The sequence below is a fragment of the Rhipicephalus microplus genome, chromosome 6 (assembly GCF_043290135.1).
Source record: "Rhipicephalus microplus isolate Deutch F79 chromosome 6, USDA_Rmic, whole genome shotgun sequence".
In the NCBI taxonomy this organism is placed as follows: Eukaryota; Metazoa; Arthropoda; class Arachnida; order Ixodida; family Ixodidae; genus Rhipicephalus; species Rhipicephalus microplus.
This window is the reverse complement of record NC_134705.1, coordinates 162,797,019-162,815,244: the sequence shown is the minus strand read 5'-3', so window position 1 is coordinate 162,815,244 and position 18,226 is coordinate 162,797,019. Positions and strand designations below refer to the sequence as shown.

The window sequence follows — 18,226 nt, the reverse complement described above, 5'->3', positions numbered from 1 at the left end:
GCGAATAAGCGTCTCAGTTGTTACTTCGCTGTGTCTGAAAAGCGCGCCCTTTTCGCAAACGGAGACTGTGAAACGAGTGAAGTAACTTTTGTGCGCCCGTGTAAATGCAACAGAATCGTTCCGGTGAAAGCCAAAGGCATACGATTGTCCCCCCTGCGAGATAAGCGAGTGCACGCGTGAGCGCCCTCTCTCCGCGGGGCAAAGTACACGTGGAGGATGAGAACGCGCGTGGTAGCGTCGTGACGATCTGGCAACGCTAGAAAGCGGTCATGTAGGCTCCCTAAGCAACGCGCGCTCATTGCGCCATCTCACTGGTAAGGCTGAAAACACGATAGTTAATTCGCCCCGAGATGGCTAACGCTAGCGGTAAATGGTAGATGTAAATAGGTTGCCGTTTAAACGTTGAAGGAGGTGCTCCTTTGTGGCTCAGTGGCTAACGCCTTGCACTCACATTTCAGAGGTCAGACATTCGATTGCACGCGCCGTAGTCTTTTTCTGTATTATTTTTCTTTCTTGCGTTTTCATATATATAGATAAGTATACATACACGCTAGATGACGGCGACGGCAAAATCCAGCCGAGAGTGTCCAATAAAAGTGTTCACAAACTCAAAGATACAAGCAACATGCAGTTATTAGCCGACATATTTTAAATCTTTTATGGTCCTGCTTTCATTCTACCATTGTTGCCATAGCTTCTCTTGTTCGTCTCCCATCTTTGATTTCCCTATAGCAGGGTGTAGTTGGGGCTCAACCTAGATGTTTCGGCGGTAATGAAATAAGTTACTCGCCAGAAAGAACAAAGCCTCACGCTTTTTTTACATTGCCCCACTTCACCCACTTTTTCTGAGACAAATAGCCGGCCTTGCCCCTGTGCCACACAATGTATATATAGAGAGACAACGAAGTAAGTGCCAAGTCATTGCGCCCATATGCGGAAGGGTTCGCTAGGCAACGCGAAGTGATGTCATTGCTGCGCGATGTTTCTTTGTCCGCGACGACCGAACTGACGCTCAGCTCAAACATCTCCACTGTTCATGTGTACTCGCATCATTACATAAGAACTAGTGATATATCAAGTGCATCACGACACTTCCTGCTCACCTTGTAAGTGGGGTTGTCGTACGCAGACTCAGACGGGTTCCTGGTAATGGGCGCCTTGGCCGTCGACTGCCTCCGAAGCAGAAGCACAAGCACCACGGCGAACGCGAGTCCAGCTACGGCGGCCACTATGGCAACCACGATGAGTGCAATGTAGTACGCCTCGGCCGTGCTGTTGTCCTGGCGTACACTGTGCAGGGCCACGGCTTTGCTGTCTGTCGGTGTACAAAAAAGAAGACAAGGCACATTGCGTCACCATACATTCTACAACATGGCTGAAACGCGAGAACGATATTGGGAGTGAAGTTAGGACTACCTCGAGGGAACATCTACTCATTGAGTCAGCATAATAAACATTGTACTCGGCTGCTGACCCGCAGGTCGCGGGTTCGATTCCCGGCTGCGGCGGCTGCATTTCCGATGGAGGCGGAAATGTTGTAGGCCCGTGTGCTCAGATTTGGGCGCACGTTAAAGAACCCCAGGTGGTCAAAATTTCCGGAGCCCTCCACTACGGCGTCTCTCATAATCATATAGTGGTTTTGGGACGTTAAACCCCACAAATCAATCAATCAATCAATCAATCAAGCATAATAAACATTTCAGGGCCCTTTAACAACAACAACAATAATAATAACAATAATAATAATAATAATAATAATAATAATAATAACAAAATTGCTAAGAAGAATACGTAGAAGGAGAAACACTTTTATTTCCACAACAATATGAACCACCGGGGCATGTGCAAGGCGTGTCCTTCTTGTCTCTGTGTCGTCGTTTTGTTCTCGCGCTATAACTATCGTCATGCCATACCAACTAGCCCAAGCTGCCACACTGCTAGACAGAAAGCAACTTTCCTTACGTTCGTGCGTCTGCTATCCCGTCACTTCGAAAGAATGGTTTGATGTTATCCGTCTGGCGCAGTGTTTTCCGCACCTGTGTTACCTCCCGATTAAAATACTTGGGCAAGTGAAAATGTCAGAGATGCATCACTCGTCTATGAAAACGCAGCCGGACACATAGAACATACACTGTCAGGACTCTTTTTTTTTTTTTTTGCCGGCCTTGAATTGCAGCGTATACGACTTTATCTATAGCAAAACACGCGATTTCTATTCGGAGATCGCTGTACTCCGGTCGGAGATTCGTGAGTCACAAAAGAGTATGTGTGACTCCTTATAGGGAGTCCTGACTTGCAACGTATATGCCTTGATAAAGGGCAGGTTAACTCTCTCGTGGGTCAATTTTAAGAGAGTCGCATTGCGAGTCAAGACTACCCGAAAGGAGTCTCATACAATCCCCCTTTTTTTCATAGCATGTAAATAAGTGTTTTTCTGTGTTATGTGTTCTTCTAAGTGTTATTCTATGTTCATTCTATTGTACGTTACTGCGCGAGTGGTCTCACCTTCGATCTCGTTTGACTCGGTCGTCGTGCTCGTAGTGGTCGTGGTGGTCGTGGTCGGCGGTGGACCCGGCTTGGTGTGGAAGTCGAGGATATTGGACGTCGTAGTCTTGCCGTTGGTCAGGTAGGCATCCAGCCACACCTTGTACCTGGAGGCATTGAATGAAGGTTAGGAGCATTCTCTTTCAATTGGGGGAATGGCTAGTGACATCAGCATTTCTACAGCCCTCTCTATGCTTTGCAGTTTGTACTAACACGTCCTCGATTATGACCCTCTTTCTCTTCCGAAATTTCACGTTAATTGTATTTTTTTTCTGTGCATTCGAGACACGTGACTTGGCCATCGTAAGAAGAATTTTTCACCATAGAAATCCTCCTCCTTCTACGCAGCCTTCGTTAACCAATCAGCCAATTAAGTTTTATATACATCATAGTAGTGGGTTAAGAAAACTGAATTTATTGATGTCAATAAATACTTCATTTTTGTGTGTATTTTATATGTTACTACCATGATGTTGGGATAGCCGACTCTAATGCAGAATGCCTTATAATATTTATATTTATAAATAATAACATTTCCTTACATTGTTCAGGATAGAGATGTCAAAATGCAATAAAAATAAATAAAAATATTTTTTAATCTCTTATAATTGCCTGTTGTTAGGTGTGGACTGTTTCGATATGACATTAGAAATCTTTATTTTTATTGCCCCACATTCTAGGGGGGCACTACACACCACCCTTGAAACCACCAGAAAAAGTTTGAAATGTTTTGAAGCAATAATTATTTTGTCGCGCTTTTCTGTTCAAATGTTTTATGTAATACCAGAGAGTACCACTTTCAAAGGATCCCTTCGAACGCATTCTCAGAAAGACATTCTATTTTAAATTTCTTCGTCAAAAATTATTACCCGGTAGTGCCGACTTAGTTGTGACGAGTTAATTAGCCATCATCAGTGAAGGCGTTATCACGGGCGAGTTGGCTCGAAAACGTTGCACAATGTTGGAGAGAAAAAAAGCAGTCTTCAACAAGATAGATGGTTACGTGGGGTTTAACGGCCCAAAACCACCATATGATTATCAGAGACGCCGTATAGTGGAGGGCTCCGAAAATTTCGACCACCTAGGATTCTTTAACGTGCGCCCAAATCTGAGCACACGAGCCCACAGCATTTTCGCCTCCGTCATAAATGCAGCAGCCAACGCCGGGATTCGATCCCGCGACCTGCGGGTCAGCTGCCGGTTACCTTAGCCACGAGATCACCACGGCGGGGCAGTCCTTAACAAGGGTGACATTTGGGTGAATCAATAAAACGGTGGATGAGTAATATAGTTTGTTCATTTATATTGCATCGCAGCGGGCTCCTACCTGGTTCCGGGCTTCAGGTCTTCAAGCAGGATTTTGGGCTCCTTGAGGATCATGAAACGCTGCATGTGCTCAGCGGCCGCCTCGCTCTTGTACATGACGTTGAATACGTGCACGTACTTCGTGATGGGATCCGGTATGCCGTCGAGCACCAGCGAGGCAGAGTACTGCTCGGTCCTCTTGACGTTCACGATCAGCTCGAACTGGTACTCGTCTGCGTCAAATGAAGTAATGTGCAGTTCAGTTATAGTGCGCCAGAAGCATTTGCAACAATCTCGATGAAGTGCCGGGCATAAAACCGCCACCATTTCCTTCTCGTTCTCGAACGAACAACTCGCTTTTACAGACCATTGTGAATTACTGGGTTATATTTTTTGCCGCTGTTTTTTTTTTGCAGTTGTTTATTTTTGACGCTGCTTTTCAGTGCTGCCGAGAAGAACGAACTTCCAGGAAAATTAGTAAGAGTAACAGAGATTCATTAAGTTTAGCAGGAACTGTAAGCGTGGCACTAACGTCATACTTACGTCACAAAATTTCGTTCAATTAGTGGTACCAAGAATTGTTGAGTTGAAATATATTGTAGTAAGACTTAGGTAAGTTGAGCCAGTTGGTTAGGATCCATCGTGAACTTACTTACAGCGCAACACCAGAAAAAATACAGGACAGGGAAGGAGCAATATAGAATGAAAAGACGGCGCTGACTCACAACTGTTGTTTATTGAAAAAAAAAAACTAGATACTTCTCACCCCGTTTTTCCTAATAAACAACAGTTGTGAGTCAGCGCCGTCTTTTCATTCTATTTTGCTCCTTCCCTGTCCTGTATTTTTTCTGGTGTTGCACTGTAAGTTCACGATTGTTCAGTTGAAACAGACTATCGCCCTCCCTAACAACGCTGAAAGCACGATTATTGTGGGTCTAGTGTAACGTATTTATATAATGCAATTAACAACATGTATTGTGCAGGCGTTGGACAATTGCAGTGCGACCCACACGTAAGCATCAGCGCGTTCGTTGTTAATATTTTTTCCTTCCTCTCTCTTCTCCGCTATTTCTCATCTTTCTATTCCCTCTTGCCGCCGCGTAGGGTAGCCATGTAATCATCCCTAGAAAGAAATCTTGTCATGCTTTATACTTTTTCCATGTTTTTACGAAGATATTTTTCTCTGCTGTTAAATAAACATGTAGTTGCCAGTGAGCGCTTGCCTGTGCCTCCTCTTTTGTGTCCTCGTGTCACTATCGTGCTGGTCGTACTTCATAATGCAAAACTAACTAGCCCACATCTTCGCTTTATTAAGTAGCCAACCGCACACGCTTCTTCTTAACATCCTTGCCTTCTAAATTTCTGTTTCTTTTCTTCCTCCTTTCTATATTGGACAATGTTCACATGAGAAGGTCACATCTATAAAGTGTTACATGAACCGTCTTGGCTTCCGTGGGCACGCACACCCATTCCAGCTCCTTGTAATGATATTCGCAGCCCAAGGTTGAAAAAAAAAAACGCTGTTCTTGCACTAAGTCAGGCAAGTGCAGCAAGGAGTGAAGAAGTTCTCACCTTTCGGCATGGGGGCAGTCCTCATTTCGACGTGCTGCGCCGACTCGATGCGCGTTGGCAGGCCCTCGGGCACGGCGAACTGCATATCGATTAGGTACGACGCACTGGGCTCCAAGTCTTGCAGGAGGTACGACGTCCTGTCCCTGTGGGAGGAATGAGTATACCGTGTTTGTTCGCGTACACTTCGGTCAAGAACAAACAACGGCCCCTGGCCTTTCAGAAACTCAGTGTTCTGCCGAACCCTTCAAAATAGCTTCCAACTTAAAGTAGACTGAATCTATATGCATATTTGATCTATGCTTTCTGCTTTCAATTCTAGGTGACGTGTTTTCGATCTTACACAAAACTTTCGACGCAGACTGATTTTGATGAAAGCAAAAAGCTTCAAATGTGGTTGAACGTACCAGTTTTTCAATATGAAAAAAAACTCCACAAAAATTTATACGCGAGCAGCAGTCATTCTGCCAGCCACCAAAATCGCACGTCTCGCTAGATCAAAACTTCGGAAAGCATCCCGTTTTTTTTTTTTTTTGACGCACGCAGAAAGCAGATAGTATGTAGGGTATCGCGTCCCTTAACCACAATATGATTATGAGGAACGTCGTAATCAAGGGCACCGGCAGTTTCAACCATAAGGTGCTCTTCAACATGCACTGAGATTGCGCAGTACACGGACCTCTAGCTTTCCGGCTTCATCTAAATGCGACCTTCACGGCCAAAATCGAATCCGAAACTTTCAAGTCGGCAACCGGGTGCCGTAACCGCTACACCGACGCGGCGGACAACGAAGGAAGTAGGGAGATCAAGCTAGCATCAATGTAAATAAAATGCTGCAGATTTTAGATGGCTTGGAATGTGCTCTCACCCTGCGTCAGCTATTCGATCAGACCGTACAGATAGACGAAACTGCAGACAGGACTTGATCGATAGAGCGTACAATTGCGTAGTTCTACCTTTATGATACTTCACCCCTTTATAACCGACCGACCAACCGACCAATTGGCTGATTGATTGATTGATTGACTGATTGATTTGTTGACAGCGCACACGTTATAGTGCTGGACTACGAAGAAAAATTAAGCCTATCGTACGACCCGAAAACCACCGGACAGCAAAGCTCCAAGTACGCGAGTACGTGTAATTCGCCAGGAAGATCACGCGACCTGCAAGCTCAGGTGGTGGCACCAACAAAACTTTAATGAAATGTAGCCCTTCAACGACGAAGTGTTTTCTCTAGTTATTTACCTGATTAAACAAGCCAACTCGCTGGAGAAACGCCATGACCACTAAATATGTTGTTAAACAGTGATATCGTTAAACATGTAGTTACGTACTATCATCATCGAAAATATCATTACACATGTCGTTGCCACTGACTCCAAAATAGCGTCTACAATGCTGACTTTCCGAGCACTCTAACGTTGCACATTCGCCTTTACAATCGGTTCTATCTGATCATAACCAAAGAAAAAAAAGAGAGATGGTGCTACCAAGAATCGAACCCGCGACCAACACAGCTCCCTACGTTTTCTCGCCAACAGAGGGCGAAACTGCGGATTACACTCGAATGCATACGGCAGTTGTGTCGACTCCTCTAGGTCACTGAATATGAGAGAGAAGAGCAGACCGGGCGCAATCGGGCTGTAAATGAGATAGCGGAGGTCAACAGCTCATCGGCCGAAAAAGCGATACCCTGGAGGTGTGGGGCCATCGAGACGCAATAAGTCCGACGAACGTTTACTCAGTTTGCCGGACAGTCGGACAGTTCGAGGGTGCGTTATCGATTTCTCGCTCCGCTTGAGGTTTATCGGGAAGGACGGCGCTGACAATGCGCGCCACTCTATACTGGCGGGAAATGCCATTCAGGACGCTTGCGTTGTATGCTAATGAAATTTCGAGAATGAGATATGTTAACTGCACTGTCGAAGAAAGTCGGTCAGCGGGATGGTTTCCAACACGCGCCACAGGAGAAGAAAAAGTGAAACCGTACTCGACTGCGCGCGGGAATACCAAGGCTGTCGTCACAACCTCAGATTTGCCTTTGCAAGGGGTCCGGGTGTCCCACCTATTTAGCGCTGCCCAGAGAGGATTATGGAGAACCATAGAGAACCATCCACGAAAAGGTCTATAGGCTATCTTATGAATGGCTTTCGGTGCCTCCATATTATGGCGAAAGCCTTACGCGCCTCACAAAACGCGAAAATTGGCTGGCGTTCCACGTCGGTCCAGTCAACACGAGTGATGAGAAATATATGTAATCATCCCGGGACGACGTCACTACATGACGTCACAAATCTGCAAATTTTGTGAAGTCACACAACGCTCGGTGACGTCATCACACAGAATTGGTTGGTCAAAGGTGGTCCAATCGCGGAGGCCATGGAAACCAACAATGTGTGAAGAAAGTTTACAATGCCTCTGATCCCGGAGGCAACGTAAAATCCTGTTAGCTGCAGAAAGCCTTCGAAATTGTTTTTCGCCATCAAGTCGACTAAGGCGCCCCGCCGCGGTGGTCTAGTGGCTAAGGTACTCGTCTGCTGACTCGCACGTCGCGGGAGCGAATCCAGGCTACCCTATCCAGGCTGCGGTGACTGCATTCCTGGTGGAGGCGGAAACGTTGTAGGCCCGTATGCTCAGGTATGGGTGCACGTTAAAGAACCCCATGTAATCGAAATTTCCGGAGGCCTCCACTACGGCGTCTCTCATAATCATATGGTGGTTTTGGGACGTTAAACCCCACATATCAACCATCAATCAAGTAGACTAAGGCGAATGCATAAGGACCGTTGCGAATTTTGGTGAGCGAAGCTCCCTAAGCCGTGGTTCGCGCCTACTCACTGTATGTAGTAGTAGTAGTAGTAGTAGTAGTAGTAGTAGTAGTAGTAGTAGTAGTAGTAGTAGTAGTAGTAGTAGTAGTAGTAGTAGTAGTATGTAGCCACCTCCACGGCCACCTCCAAAAAAATTTGCCTTGAATTAGATGCTTACTAAAAAAACTAGTATCAGAAGGACGCACTTCCAGCCCCAACTGACCAGAAAGGGTTGCCACGTTAAACTCGCTGGGAGTGACCTCTTTGGTTTTAGCTAGGTTTCGTGAGGGTTGGGCCTCAGTGCCATGAATATAGTGAACTAGTATATAGCCATGATTTTGATGCAATGGCGCGATCTCATTTAACGTTACATTTATCCAATCATGTGGCGGCAACCTTCCGGCATCATTTCTGCTCGCAGTAGTTCTGGCGAGCCTCATTACGAGTTATTCAGTCAGCAACAATGTTTTCAAGCGTTAGAGGGCCCCTTTAAGAAGATTAGACACACCTTTCACTTGGCTTTACCAGTGTTTATTTCACATGCCGCACATTGTGTTTCGCATGATCACGCTCATGGAGGAATGTACTGAACGGTTAAATGCGTTTCACAATGCGCTAATCGCAGGGGTTGTTCTCGAATCACAGGCGGTCACAAACGTCGCAGCCGATGTCAATGTGCCACCGGAGAAACTCGCGCCGAAAGCGGCGTTCGGCCCGGCCAGCGCGCTCCCGCAATCGTCGCATTGACGCCCCAGCGCCGCGCTGTTGCAGGCGTCTGACATCGCGAGCCAACTCGGCGGAGAGGTTTCAGGCGGAACAGTTGCGCACGGGCTCGCGCCACTGCTGCGACTAAGTCACTCATGATTGATTGATTTGTGGGGTTTAACGTTCCAAAACCACCATATGATTATGAGAGACGCCGTAGTGGAGGGCTCCGGAAATTTAGACCACCTGGGGTTCTTTAACGTGCACCCAGATCTGAGCACACGGGCCTACAACATTTCCGCCTCCATCGGAAATGCAGCCGCCACATCCGGGATTCGAACCCGCGACCTGCGGGTCAGTAGCCGAGTACCTTAGCCACTAGACCACAGCAGCGGGGCGACTAAGTCACTCACAACGCAGCCAATGGCGCACGGGCTCGGGAACAACGTAATTGATAACACAGCCAATGGAGAGCGCTTATGACACCGCTACTGGGCAGTTTTTCGTTTCTCCTAGCCATATAGTTTTCGCCGTAAGACACCTACAAGCACAAACCGTTTATACTAGTCTATACTAGTTTATACTTGTTTATACTACCTTAAACTAGTTTACGCTACAGTTTAGGCTCCAACATAGACATCATGGACCTTGGGACGTAGCTTAATCGTCGGCTCTTTATGTCATTTTGTGTTACCCTATTTACATCATGTGGAGCGACGGTCGGGTAATGTATATGGTTACTTATCGATACGATACCTAGAGTTTAACCCACTCGTCATTATTCACTTCGTAGATAGTAAGCGATTTTTCACCCAGCCTGTGAGATCGGCTTACCATTCACCAAGGGAAGATGTCGTGTGACGGTGCCATGTGACGTCATTGTGTGAGTGACGTCACGACAGCAACATCCTCACTTATATTCATCACTCTTGTTGACGCTGACCGCCAATTTTCGCGTTTGATCACGTATTTAAGGATTTCCCTTCATATCACTCGTGAATCGACTCTACTGCTGGTAAACACGTCCAATCACAGGCACCATTATTTTCGGAGGAGGCTTGGTGCTCTGTCATAACATAGAGTACCTAGTGCTCTAAATGTTGTTGATTTGCGTCGAAGCATAATATGCCTGAAAGTCTTTCACTCGTACCGATTTTCCTCCCATCCGAGATATTCTCGTAATGAAGGATTCTTTCCGGTCACTGCATGCAGGCTGAGGTTGTCTTAGCACCTAGTAATGCGCACTTCCAATACGAAAAAAAAAGAAAGCAACAAAGTCCCTTTATGCATTCAGCTAAGCCGATTCGAAGACGAAAGCCATTTTCTCTTTCTTCTTAATAATTTGGAAATCCTAATTCACATTTGTTTTAAAAATCGTGATATCGATCTCTTGCAACGCTCATCGCCTTCATAGTGACTTTTTGAGTAGGGGCCGCGAAATGCTCTTATCTCACCACCCCCTCCCCTTGCCCCTCCGGCACCTTTTTCTCCTTTCTCCACTTCCCGACAAAGCCGGTCAGTGCGTTTGATCTCTGCTTGAGTCGCGTCTGTCCACAGCCTCCGAAAGCTTATCTAATTGCTCCAAAGCAATTCGAAAACAGGCACAACCAGTTGACCAACCTGTGGATCATGGGCGTGGTCTTCCAGGGCGCGTGGTCCTGGCCGTTCATCTTGTAGCGAATTTGCAGTCCGTCGATGTACTTCTTCTCGCGACTGTCCAGCGGCCGCCACGACACCTTGGCCGAGTGTGGGTCGATGCTGTTGACGGCCATCATCATGTCCAGCAGCAGCAGCGGAGGTACCGTGGTCGTCGTCGTAGGCTCTGTAATGCATAACAGATAATGAGTTGTACTGCATAACAGGTAACGTAGTGCATAACAGGTAATGACTATATATAAACTTCTCTTCTTCTGATTCCTTATATGCTATGCTTTACCCTCCTCCTTAAGCCCACTTCCGTTTCCACCCCTTGTAGTACAATACTATACAAGGCTAAGCTATGTTCTACTAGCATGCTGGTCTGAAATACGAGCGCAATACGTAGACAGCACCATGGTAGACAGGGACCGGAAAGACACGGACAGGCGCCTGTCCCTGTCCACGTATCGCGCTCGTTTTTCAAACCATCATGGATCACCTACTCGCCCGACAAACCATTTTGACAAGTTACACTTCTAGCGTGGCTGGAGAGCCAAGTGGCTAAAAGCCGAGCTCCACTGTTAACAGACTTGCTAGCCATTGTGTTTGGGTGCGATGAGTGTGATGTGAAATTGGCCTTAAAAGAAACCTGAAGCAGTTATGGAATTCCGAAAAATTTCGTGGTGACATTATCGTCGACAATGTTTTAAGTTTTTCTTTGATTGTTGGAGGAGGAGCTTCAGAACACAAATAAAAGAAAGCTTTACTCCGCTCACACTAGAATGTCGAAAGCGTATAGTCATTGAAAACAAGCCAACCATAACTACGTTACATTCGATACCACTGACGGAGCCGCCTTGCACTCCAACGGAATGATCGCGCTGCTCACTGATCTCAACTGACTTCGAAAGCACCTTCATTTACCAGACGCTCAATTATAGAGAAGCTGTATGTCCCGCAGCCGGATTGCAATATTTGCAAACGACTAGCAGCCAAAGCGCAGAGCGAACCCTTTTATCTTTAAGTGTGGCCTCCGTGATTAGCTCCGGCTGCGCGCCATTTACAAAGCTAACGCGAAGGTCATGCTCCAGCCGTGCTGCAACAGTAGACGCTATATACCGAATATTACGTCATCGCGTTCACTTAGAGTCCAGACACCTGGCTGTGTCAGCGAGAGTTTTTTTTTTTTTGTCGTAAAATGTGCCCCCCTCAGTTTTTAAAACACTCACGCTGACATTCGGACTCGGCAGTTAACAATCTGCAATTGCACGCTTCAAAATCATGGCACTTCAGCTTACGTTTAAAAGCGGAACTCGGCATTGCCTCACAAGTTTATCTATTATTAGGTACAGACTATGCTGTAAGTAGGCAAACGTAATCTCGGCGAACGTACCAGGAGGCATGGTGAGCTTGAAGACCTGGCTCTCCGGTCCGGACTGAAGCGAGTCGATGATGATCTGGATCTGGAAGAAATACGTGGTGTCCGGACGCAAACTTGACAGGTAGTACTCGATGTTGGCCGTGTCGAACAGCCTCTTCGGTCTGGCAAACTTCTGCGTGCTCCAGGTCTCCCGCGGCGTCAAGGGATCCGTGGTGAAGTGCAGCTCGGCGTGTCCCACCAGGCCGATGAGGATGTTGGCCAGGGTGAAACGGACCCGTATCGTGGTCGAGTTCACGGCTACGACGCTCACGTTCTGAAGTTCCTTGCCTGGTGTGGGCGTCGAAGAATAGAGTGGTCAGTGGTTCCTTGTAACCTCTTTTGTTCTATTTTGGTGCGCCATCTTTTGCAGTTTACAGCGCTCCCCTTCAATTCATTGCTATTTGTGTCACAAATAGAAGAGTACAATACATACAAAAATTAGGATTCTATGTAGTTTTCCTTGCCTAAATGTCTGTTCAATTCATATATATAGATGTGTGTAACAATGAACGAGTCCCTACTAGAAACATTTTGCGTTCTCTCCTGCGCTCTATCATGCATACGTCAGGAGGTTGCACCGAGCGAAAAAAGAGTAAACTGATTCCGATGCGTTTGTCGTACTTTTACATTATACATCAGTAAATGAAGAAAATTGGTCCGTTCCGGACCAACGCTGAGCTTATTTAAAGGAAATGCTTAAGAAAAACATCACGTAAACTTTTGTATATTTTCATAAAATATGCTAGACGGAAATCTTAATGCTTTAACAAAATAAGTAAAATAATATGTTTATAGTAATTACTTAATGTACAATTTATTTATCTATTGTGTGGTGGCTCTGACGTTCCTAACCAACAACACCAATGCATTTGTGTTCTTGCTGTATTTCTGCTCATACTATGACAATGTGATAACGTTGCCTTTAGTGGCGGTTCTGTATCACCCAGCGCCCTGCAGTTTAAATATTTAATTGAATAAACATAGCGACAAGAACAACGTTTGACCTGCTTTCGAGCACAGTAATTTCCGCGCTGAGCTTCACATCCAGTAAAACTGGGACAAATTGTTTTTATTGTTTCAGCCATGTAGATCTAATTCGTTAAAAATAATATATCAAATTGTAGCTAAGCGTAACGTTCATTGGCACGCAGTAGTTAGTTACTGGTTTGTTGAATTATCCGAAGCCGAGACATGGTTACTATACATCCGTGGCCATGTCGGTATATAGCGCACGAGCAGCCGGCCTTGCCTTGCGGTGCGACACCTTGCGGCCGTTGCGGGTTGTGAGGTCGCGTGCACAGGAGCATGCGAGGCCTCACAAACATACAGGCCTGCTCTGCACGGGTGACAACGTTGGAAGGTGTGCTTGTCTAAACGAAGATCCCCAGTCGCTCAGGGCGCTTTCGTCATATTATATACGACGAAGCGCGTTTCGACTGATTACACACGCCTGCATAAACGACGCACTCTTTGTGGCCGTCTAGATTTTTTTTTTTTTTTTTGCGCAGCTGTTGGCATTATCATGTCTTGATATAATCGCGTGCCTCGAAACAGCCACAAAGAGTGCATCGTTGATGCAGGCGCGTTTCATCAGTCGAAACACGTTGCGTTTTTATGAAACAGATGTGACGAAAGCACCCTGCGGCAGTGCGGATCTTCGGCTAAAATCCCTTCATCCTCTGGCCCCATTGCAAAGCATGTCTGCATGCCTGTAAGACCGCGATGCTCCTGTGCACGCGACGCCACAACCGGCAACGGCCGCAAGGTGCCGCGCCGCACGGAAAGGCCGGCCGCTCGCGCGCTATACAGAGACGTGGCCGCGGCTGTACATCAGAAACGTAACTATGGACTTCATTTGTCATACGTGCTAAAGACGCATCTTTACACGTTTCTCCTATGTTGGTGAAGCTTAGTTCCTAACCTACTGTTCTAAATATCCAAGTCAGATTTTGCACTGCGAATTTTCTTGCATGTATTCATCGCAAACCTTAACTGCGTCCATTACTATAAAATGTAATAGAATGAACACGCTGTCAGTCATTGGATTGACCAACAATGCGGGATGCGACGTCGGCGGCACCGAAGAAGACATCGATCATCTGCTATGCCGTTGCCTTCGGTTTGCCTCTGAAAGACAGAAGCTTTCTGACGCACTGCGACAATTGGACGATCGGCCATCTCTACGCAAATGCTACTGCAGCAACGTCCTCATCTTTCGTCAGCTCAAAAGACAGCAAAGCCGTCTTGCGCTTTTTGAGGGCTACAGGCCTATGTGAAGACCTTTAACTTTTGTGTAGTGCCACCGCTGCATACGCGTCAGCCCATTGACTAGCAATCCTTTTTTTCTGTTTTCGTCTCTTTCTATTCTCTTTCTCTCTCATCTTTATACTCCCCCTTCCCATTCCCCCAGCATCGGGTAGCAAACCAGGCATTTGTCTGGTTAACTCCCTGCCTTTTCTTTTGTTGTTCGTGTCCTCCTGTCCTGTACTTGGGTACATCTGTTCATGATACCTTATACTGTTACCATTGTACTACTTGCAACGCAGCCGTATGACTTATTAGTGCAATGTAATAGCCACTAAAGCTTTACTGTAGACAATCTACCACATGAATATGCACCTCTCCTGGTGTATATAGTGACAGAAAAGGTGTTCGTGTGACACCTTGGAGAGACACTGGTCTATGGAAGAACTAACCAGCATGCATGCCTCCCAGGCATGATTGGAATTGGGCGAATGACTTACACCTTTGTTACATGTATCTTCCACCCCACAAACTGCAACTATTAGATTAACTGGTGACATGGTACAAGACCATACCATCTCAACTTCAAAACCGCTGTATCACTAGGGCGGAGAGTGTACCACATATGAATGTGCATGATGTTGGAGAGTCATGCCACAAATCGATGGTCCGGCCGTGTGGAACATCTTAGCAGCGTAATTCGATTGCCCAAAAGCCATCAAGCACTTGAATCATTGCTAACATTTATCGCTTCGGTTTCGTGCGCCTAAACCAAGATATGATTAGGAGGCGCGCCATAGCGGAGAACTTCGTAATAATTCCAATCCTTTAAGGTTCTTCAACGTGCACCCGCATCTAAGCACACGCTGGTTCTTTGCACTTAGATGCGGCTGTGGCGACCAGGAATCTACCCTTGCCTTCGAGCTTAGCTCCGCGCCATCTTATGTGCTAACCTACACCGCCGGGCACTTGGATTGTTTGTAGACAGACTTCACACGAATGAATTCCCCGTGGTATGTGCTCATAGCTCCATAGTTAACAAAATATCACAGACACTGTAACCATCATAGTGCATGACTACGTGGGAGTCGCTCTTAGCAACTCAACTTCGCAGTGATGCCATTACGATATGGTAATCAGTTACTGAGGCGCGCATATACTCGTACTGTCAAACAACACGAACTGTAACAATTGTATTACCTGGCTACGCGTAACTAGATCTTAGCAGCTCAACGTAATAGTGACATCATTAACATTAGTCAATCAACTGCTAGTTGTGTACCCACTAACAATGTCCGACAAAACATACTGTACCCTGGCTATGTGGGACTAGTTCTCTGCAGCACGATGTCGTAGTCACGCCGTTACCACGTAGTAATCAACCACAAGGATGTTCAACCCTTAAGAGCGTCACACCGCACATCCATCACCATATTTATCAATTGGCTACGTAGGACTCAGTGGCTCAGTCAGTACCTGGTGATAAAAAACCACCTACAGGCGAGCACCCGTTCGCTGTGTCGTATCGTATGTACGGTAACGATCACATTCCCTGGTACATGAGACTAGATCTTAGAAGCTCGACGACATAGACGCGTCATTCACGTCATTAACTCAACGTAATCCACTACTAGTATGCGCAACCGTTAACACTATGAGACTACACTGCCTTCTCCGTCATTACTATCTGGCTGTGTATAATGACTAGGCCATACCAGTTCGATGTCATTGTGAAATCATTACCATGGGGTAATCAAGCATTATAGTGTGCATTCCGTTCATACTTTCACACCACATATACCCTAACCATAGCATTACTTGTCTACATGAGACTACATTTTAGCTCAAGGTCATTGTCCTGTCATTGCCATGTGGCTATCAACAACTATAGTACGTGCACCTGTTCACATTGTCAGATGATACATACCATAACTATGGTATTACCTGGCTAGATTAGATGAGATGTTAACAGCGGAGTGTCATAAATATCAGGTGGTAATACTTATACTCCTGTGCGCACATTTTAGCAGTGGCAGACCACAAACATTTTGTAACTATTTGCCTATGTGGGACCGGAGCTAAGCAACACAGACATAGTCCAGTTACTACCAAGGGGTGGTGTACCACTCTTAAGTGCGCCTACTAACCATGTCACACCAGATATACTGTAATTATCGTATTACCTGACTATGTCGGACTGTATCTCAGCGGCGTCATGTCCTTGTAACATCACTTTCATGAGGTAATAATTCAGCAGGGTGTGTACTCGTTAACAATGTCAGGCCACGTTTTCATCGCCATCATTATTATCTGACTGCGCAAGACTAGTCATCAGTAGCTGCGCGTCATGTTCACGTCGTTGCCACGTGGCAATCAACTGAGGTACGTGCACATGTATATTCTTTTGGAACACCGAGACTTTAACGATAGTAGCAACACCTGGCTACGTGGTCATTGACGTTAGCCACTCAACGTCACAGTGACATCATTACCATCTGGTAATCAAATACTAGAGCGTGCATCTGTTCGCGCTGTCAGACCACACCTACTACAACGATCGTAGCACTATAATTAGCTGTGTGGGACTAAACTTTATCAGCTCATTTTCATAGTCACGTAATTAACAAAAGGTAATCGACTACTACATATAGTGTACGTAGCCGTTAACACTGTCGGTCATTACTGCCGTCACCATCAAGACTAACTGGCTGAGTACGACCAGGACTTAGCATCTTAGCGTAGCATTCAGGGGACTACGAAAGGGTAATACCATTGCCCCGTTTATATCCATTCAGTCTCACAGCACACATACCGTTAACCGTCGTATATTACCTGGCTGCGTGGGACTACAGACAATGTAGGGGCAGACTCCGGGGTCGTTGGGCGTGACGACCACGGGCCGCGGGCACTGCGGGTTCGGCTTTTGGAACCGCTCGGGGATGGGCGGACACGAAGACGTGCACTCGGCCTCGGCGGCGCCAGTGGCGCGCAGCTTGCACGTGCACTGGCGGCGCACGGAGCCCTTGACCGTTTCCCACTCCTCGTGAAGCTTGTAGCGTTCGCCGTGGAACAGGCAGTGCACCGCTACGCACGCCAAGAGGAGGGCGCCGCGAGCGCCGAAGGGCGCAGTTTAGAAACACACGCACCCGGGGTTTAGGCTGACACAAACAAGCTGGCTTCGTGGCAGGTGGTTGAAGGCGCGGGTTAGGTTTTGTTTGGACATCCGTGGAGCCTGAGGTCCACTAGGGCGCTTCATTCTTGCACATATCTCTGGCAAACCTTTCTATGAAAAGTTCATTATATTCGTTGTTGTTGGGTGATTAGTGCTTTGAATATTGTTCACCGAGTGCTTCACAGTGCGAAACTGACAAATCTAGACGGTTCTTTGCTTTTACTCCGTGGCAACTATGTTTTGACTCATTGTACATCTTCATTGACGCTGTATTTACGTGTTTCATTATAAAATAATAAAGGTTGATTGATTAATTAACTGTTTAGGTTGATTCATAAATGACTGATGGACGGATCAGGTTAGTATAACTTTGTGCTGCTTCGGCTACACTCCACAGCTAAGCCCAGCAGTTATTAAACGTACAAGGAAAATCTGCGCACGTCTAGCAAACCACGACGTTTCAGCTGGTACAACCCTGTGCGGGCACATCGCTAATGTTTACCGCTAATGTTTATCTTGCGCTTCAACCACCTGCAACGAGTTTAGTGCACTAATTTAGACTTTTCAAAGCTGCTTGCCACGTTTACTTACTGCAACGATAAGCACAATTTTCACGGCAGTATAACTTGTGACCATTTGGCTTAAATACCATTTGCCAAATGCGCAAAATTGCACGTTTGGAATGCTGAACTGTGCCTGCATGATAGCGTTTACCGACAATATTTTGAGAAGTTTAGGGTCCTGCCAGATGCATGAATCTTTCTCCTTGTTTTGAAATGTTTTGTGAACGTATCGGAACAGCCTTTGTAATACAGCGTA

At 46.3% G+C, this 18,226-nt stretch overlaps 1 protein-coding gene across 5 annotated transcripts in view; it reads right to left on the bottom strand.

The window, feature by feature from the left end:
* LOC119167210 (uncharacterized) overlaps positions 1 to 18,226 on the bottom strand; it is a 184,734-nt gene that overhangs the window by 2,898 nt on the left and 163,610 nt on the right. For 4 of the 5 annotated variants that reach the window (XM_075866913.1, XM_075866917.1, XM_075866914.1 and 1 more), the window contains 7 exons: positions 17,068 to 17,319; positions 11,965 to 12,279; positions 10,554 to 10,755; positions 5,422 to 5,564; positions 3,872 to 4,082; positions 2,506 to 2,651; positions 1,104 to 1,315 (listed from right to left, as the gene is read on the bottom strand). In XM_075866913.1, the coding sequence (XP_075723028.1) occupies positions 1,104 to 1,315; positions 2,506 to 2,651; positions 3,872 to 4,082; positions 5,422 to 5,564; positions 10,554 to 10,755; positions 11,965 to 12,279; positions 17,068 to 17,319 (1,481 nt within the window). The remainder of the gene's footprint in view (positions 1 to 1,103; positions 1,316 to 2,505; positions 2,652 to 3,871; positions 4,083 to 5,421; positions 5,565 to 10,553; positions 10,756 to 11,964; positions 12,280 to 17,067; positions 17,320 to 18,226) is intronic. The other variant, XM_075866916.1, reaches the window with a different exon arrangement.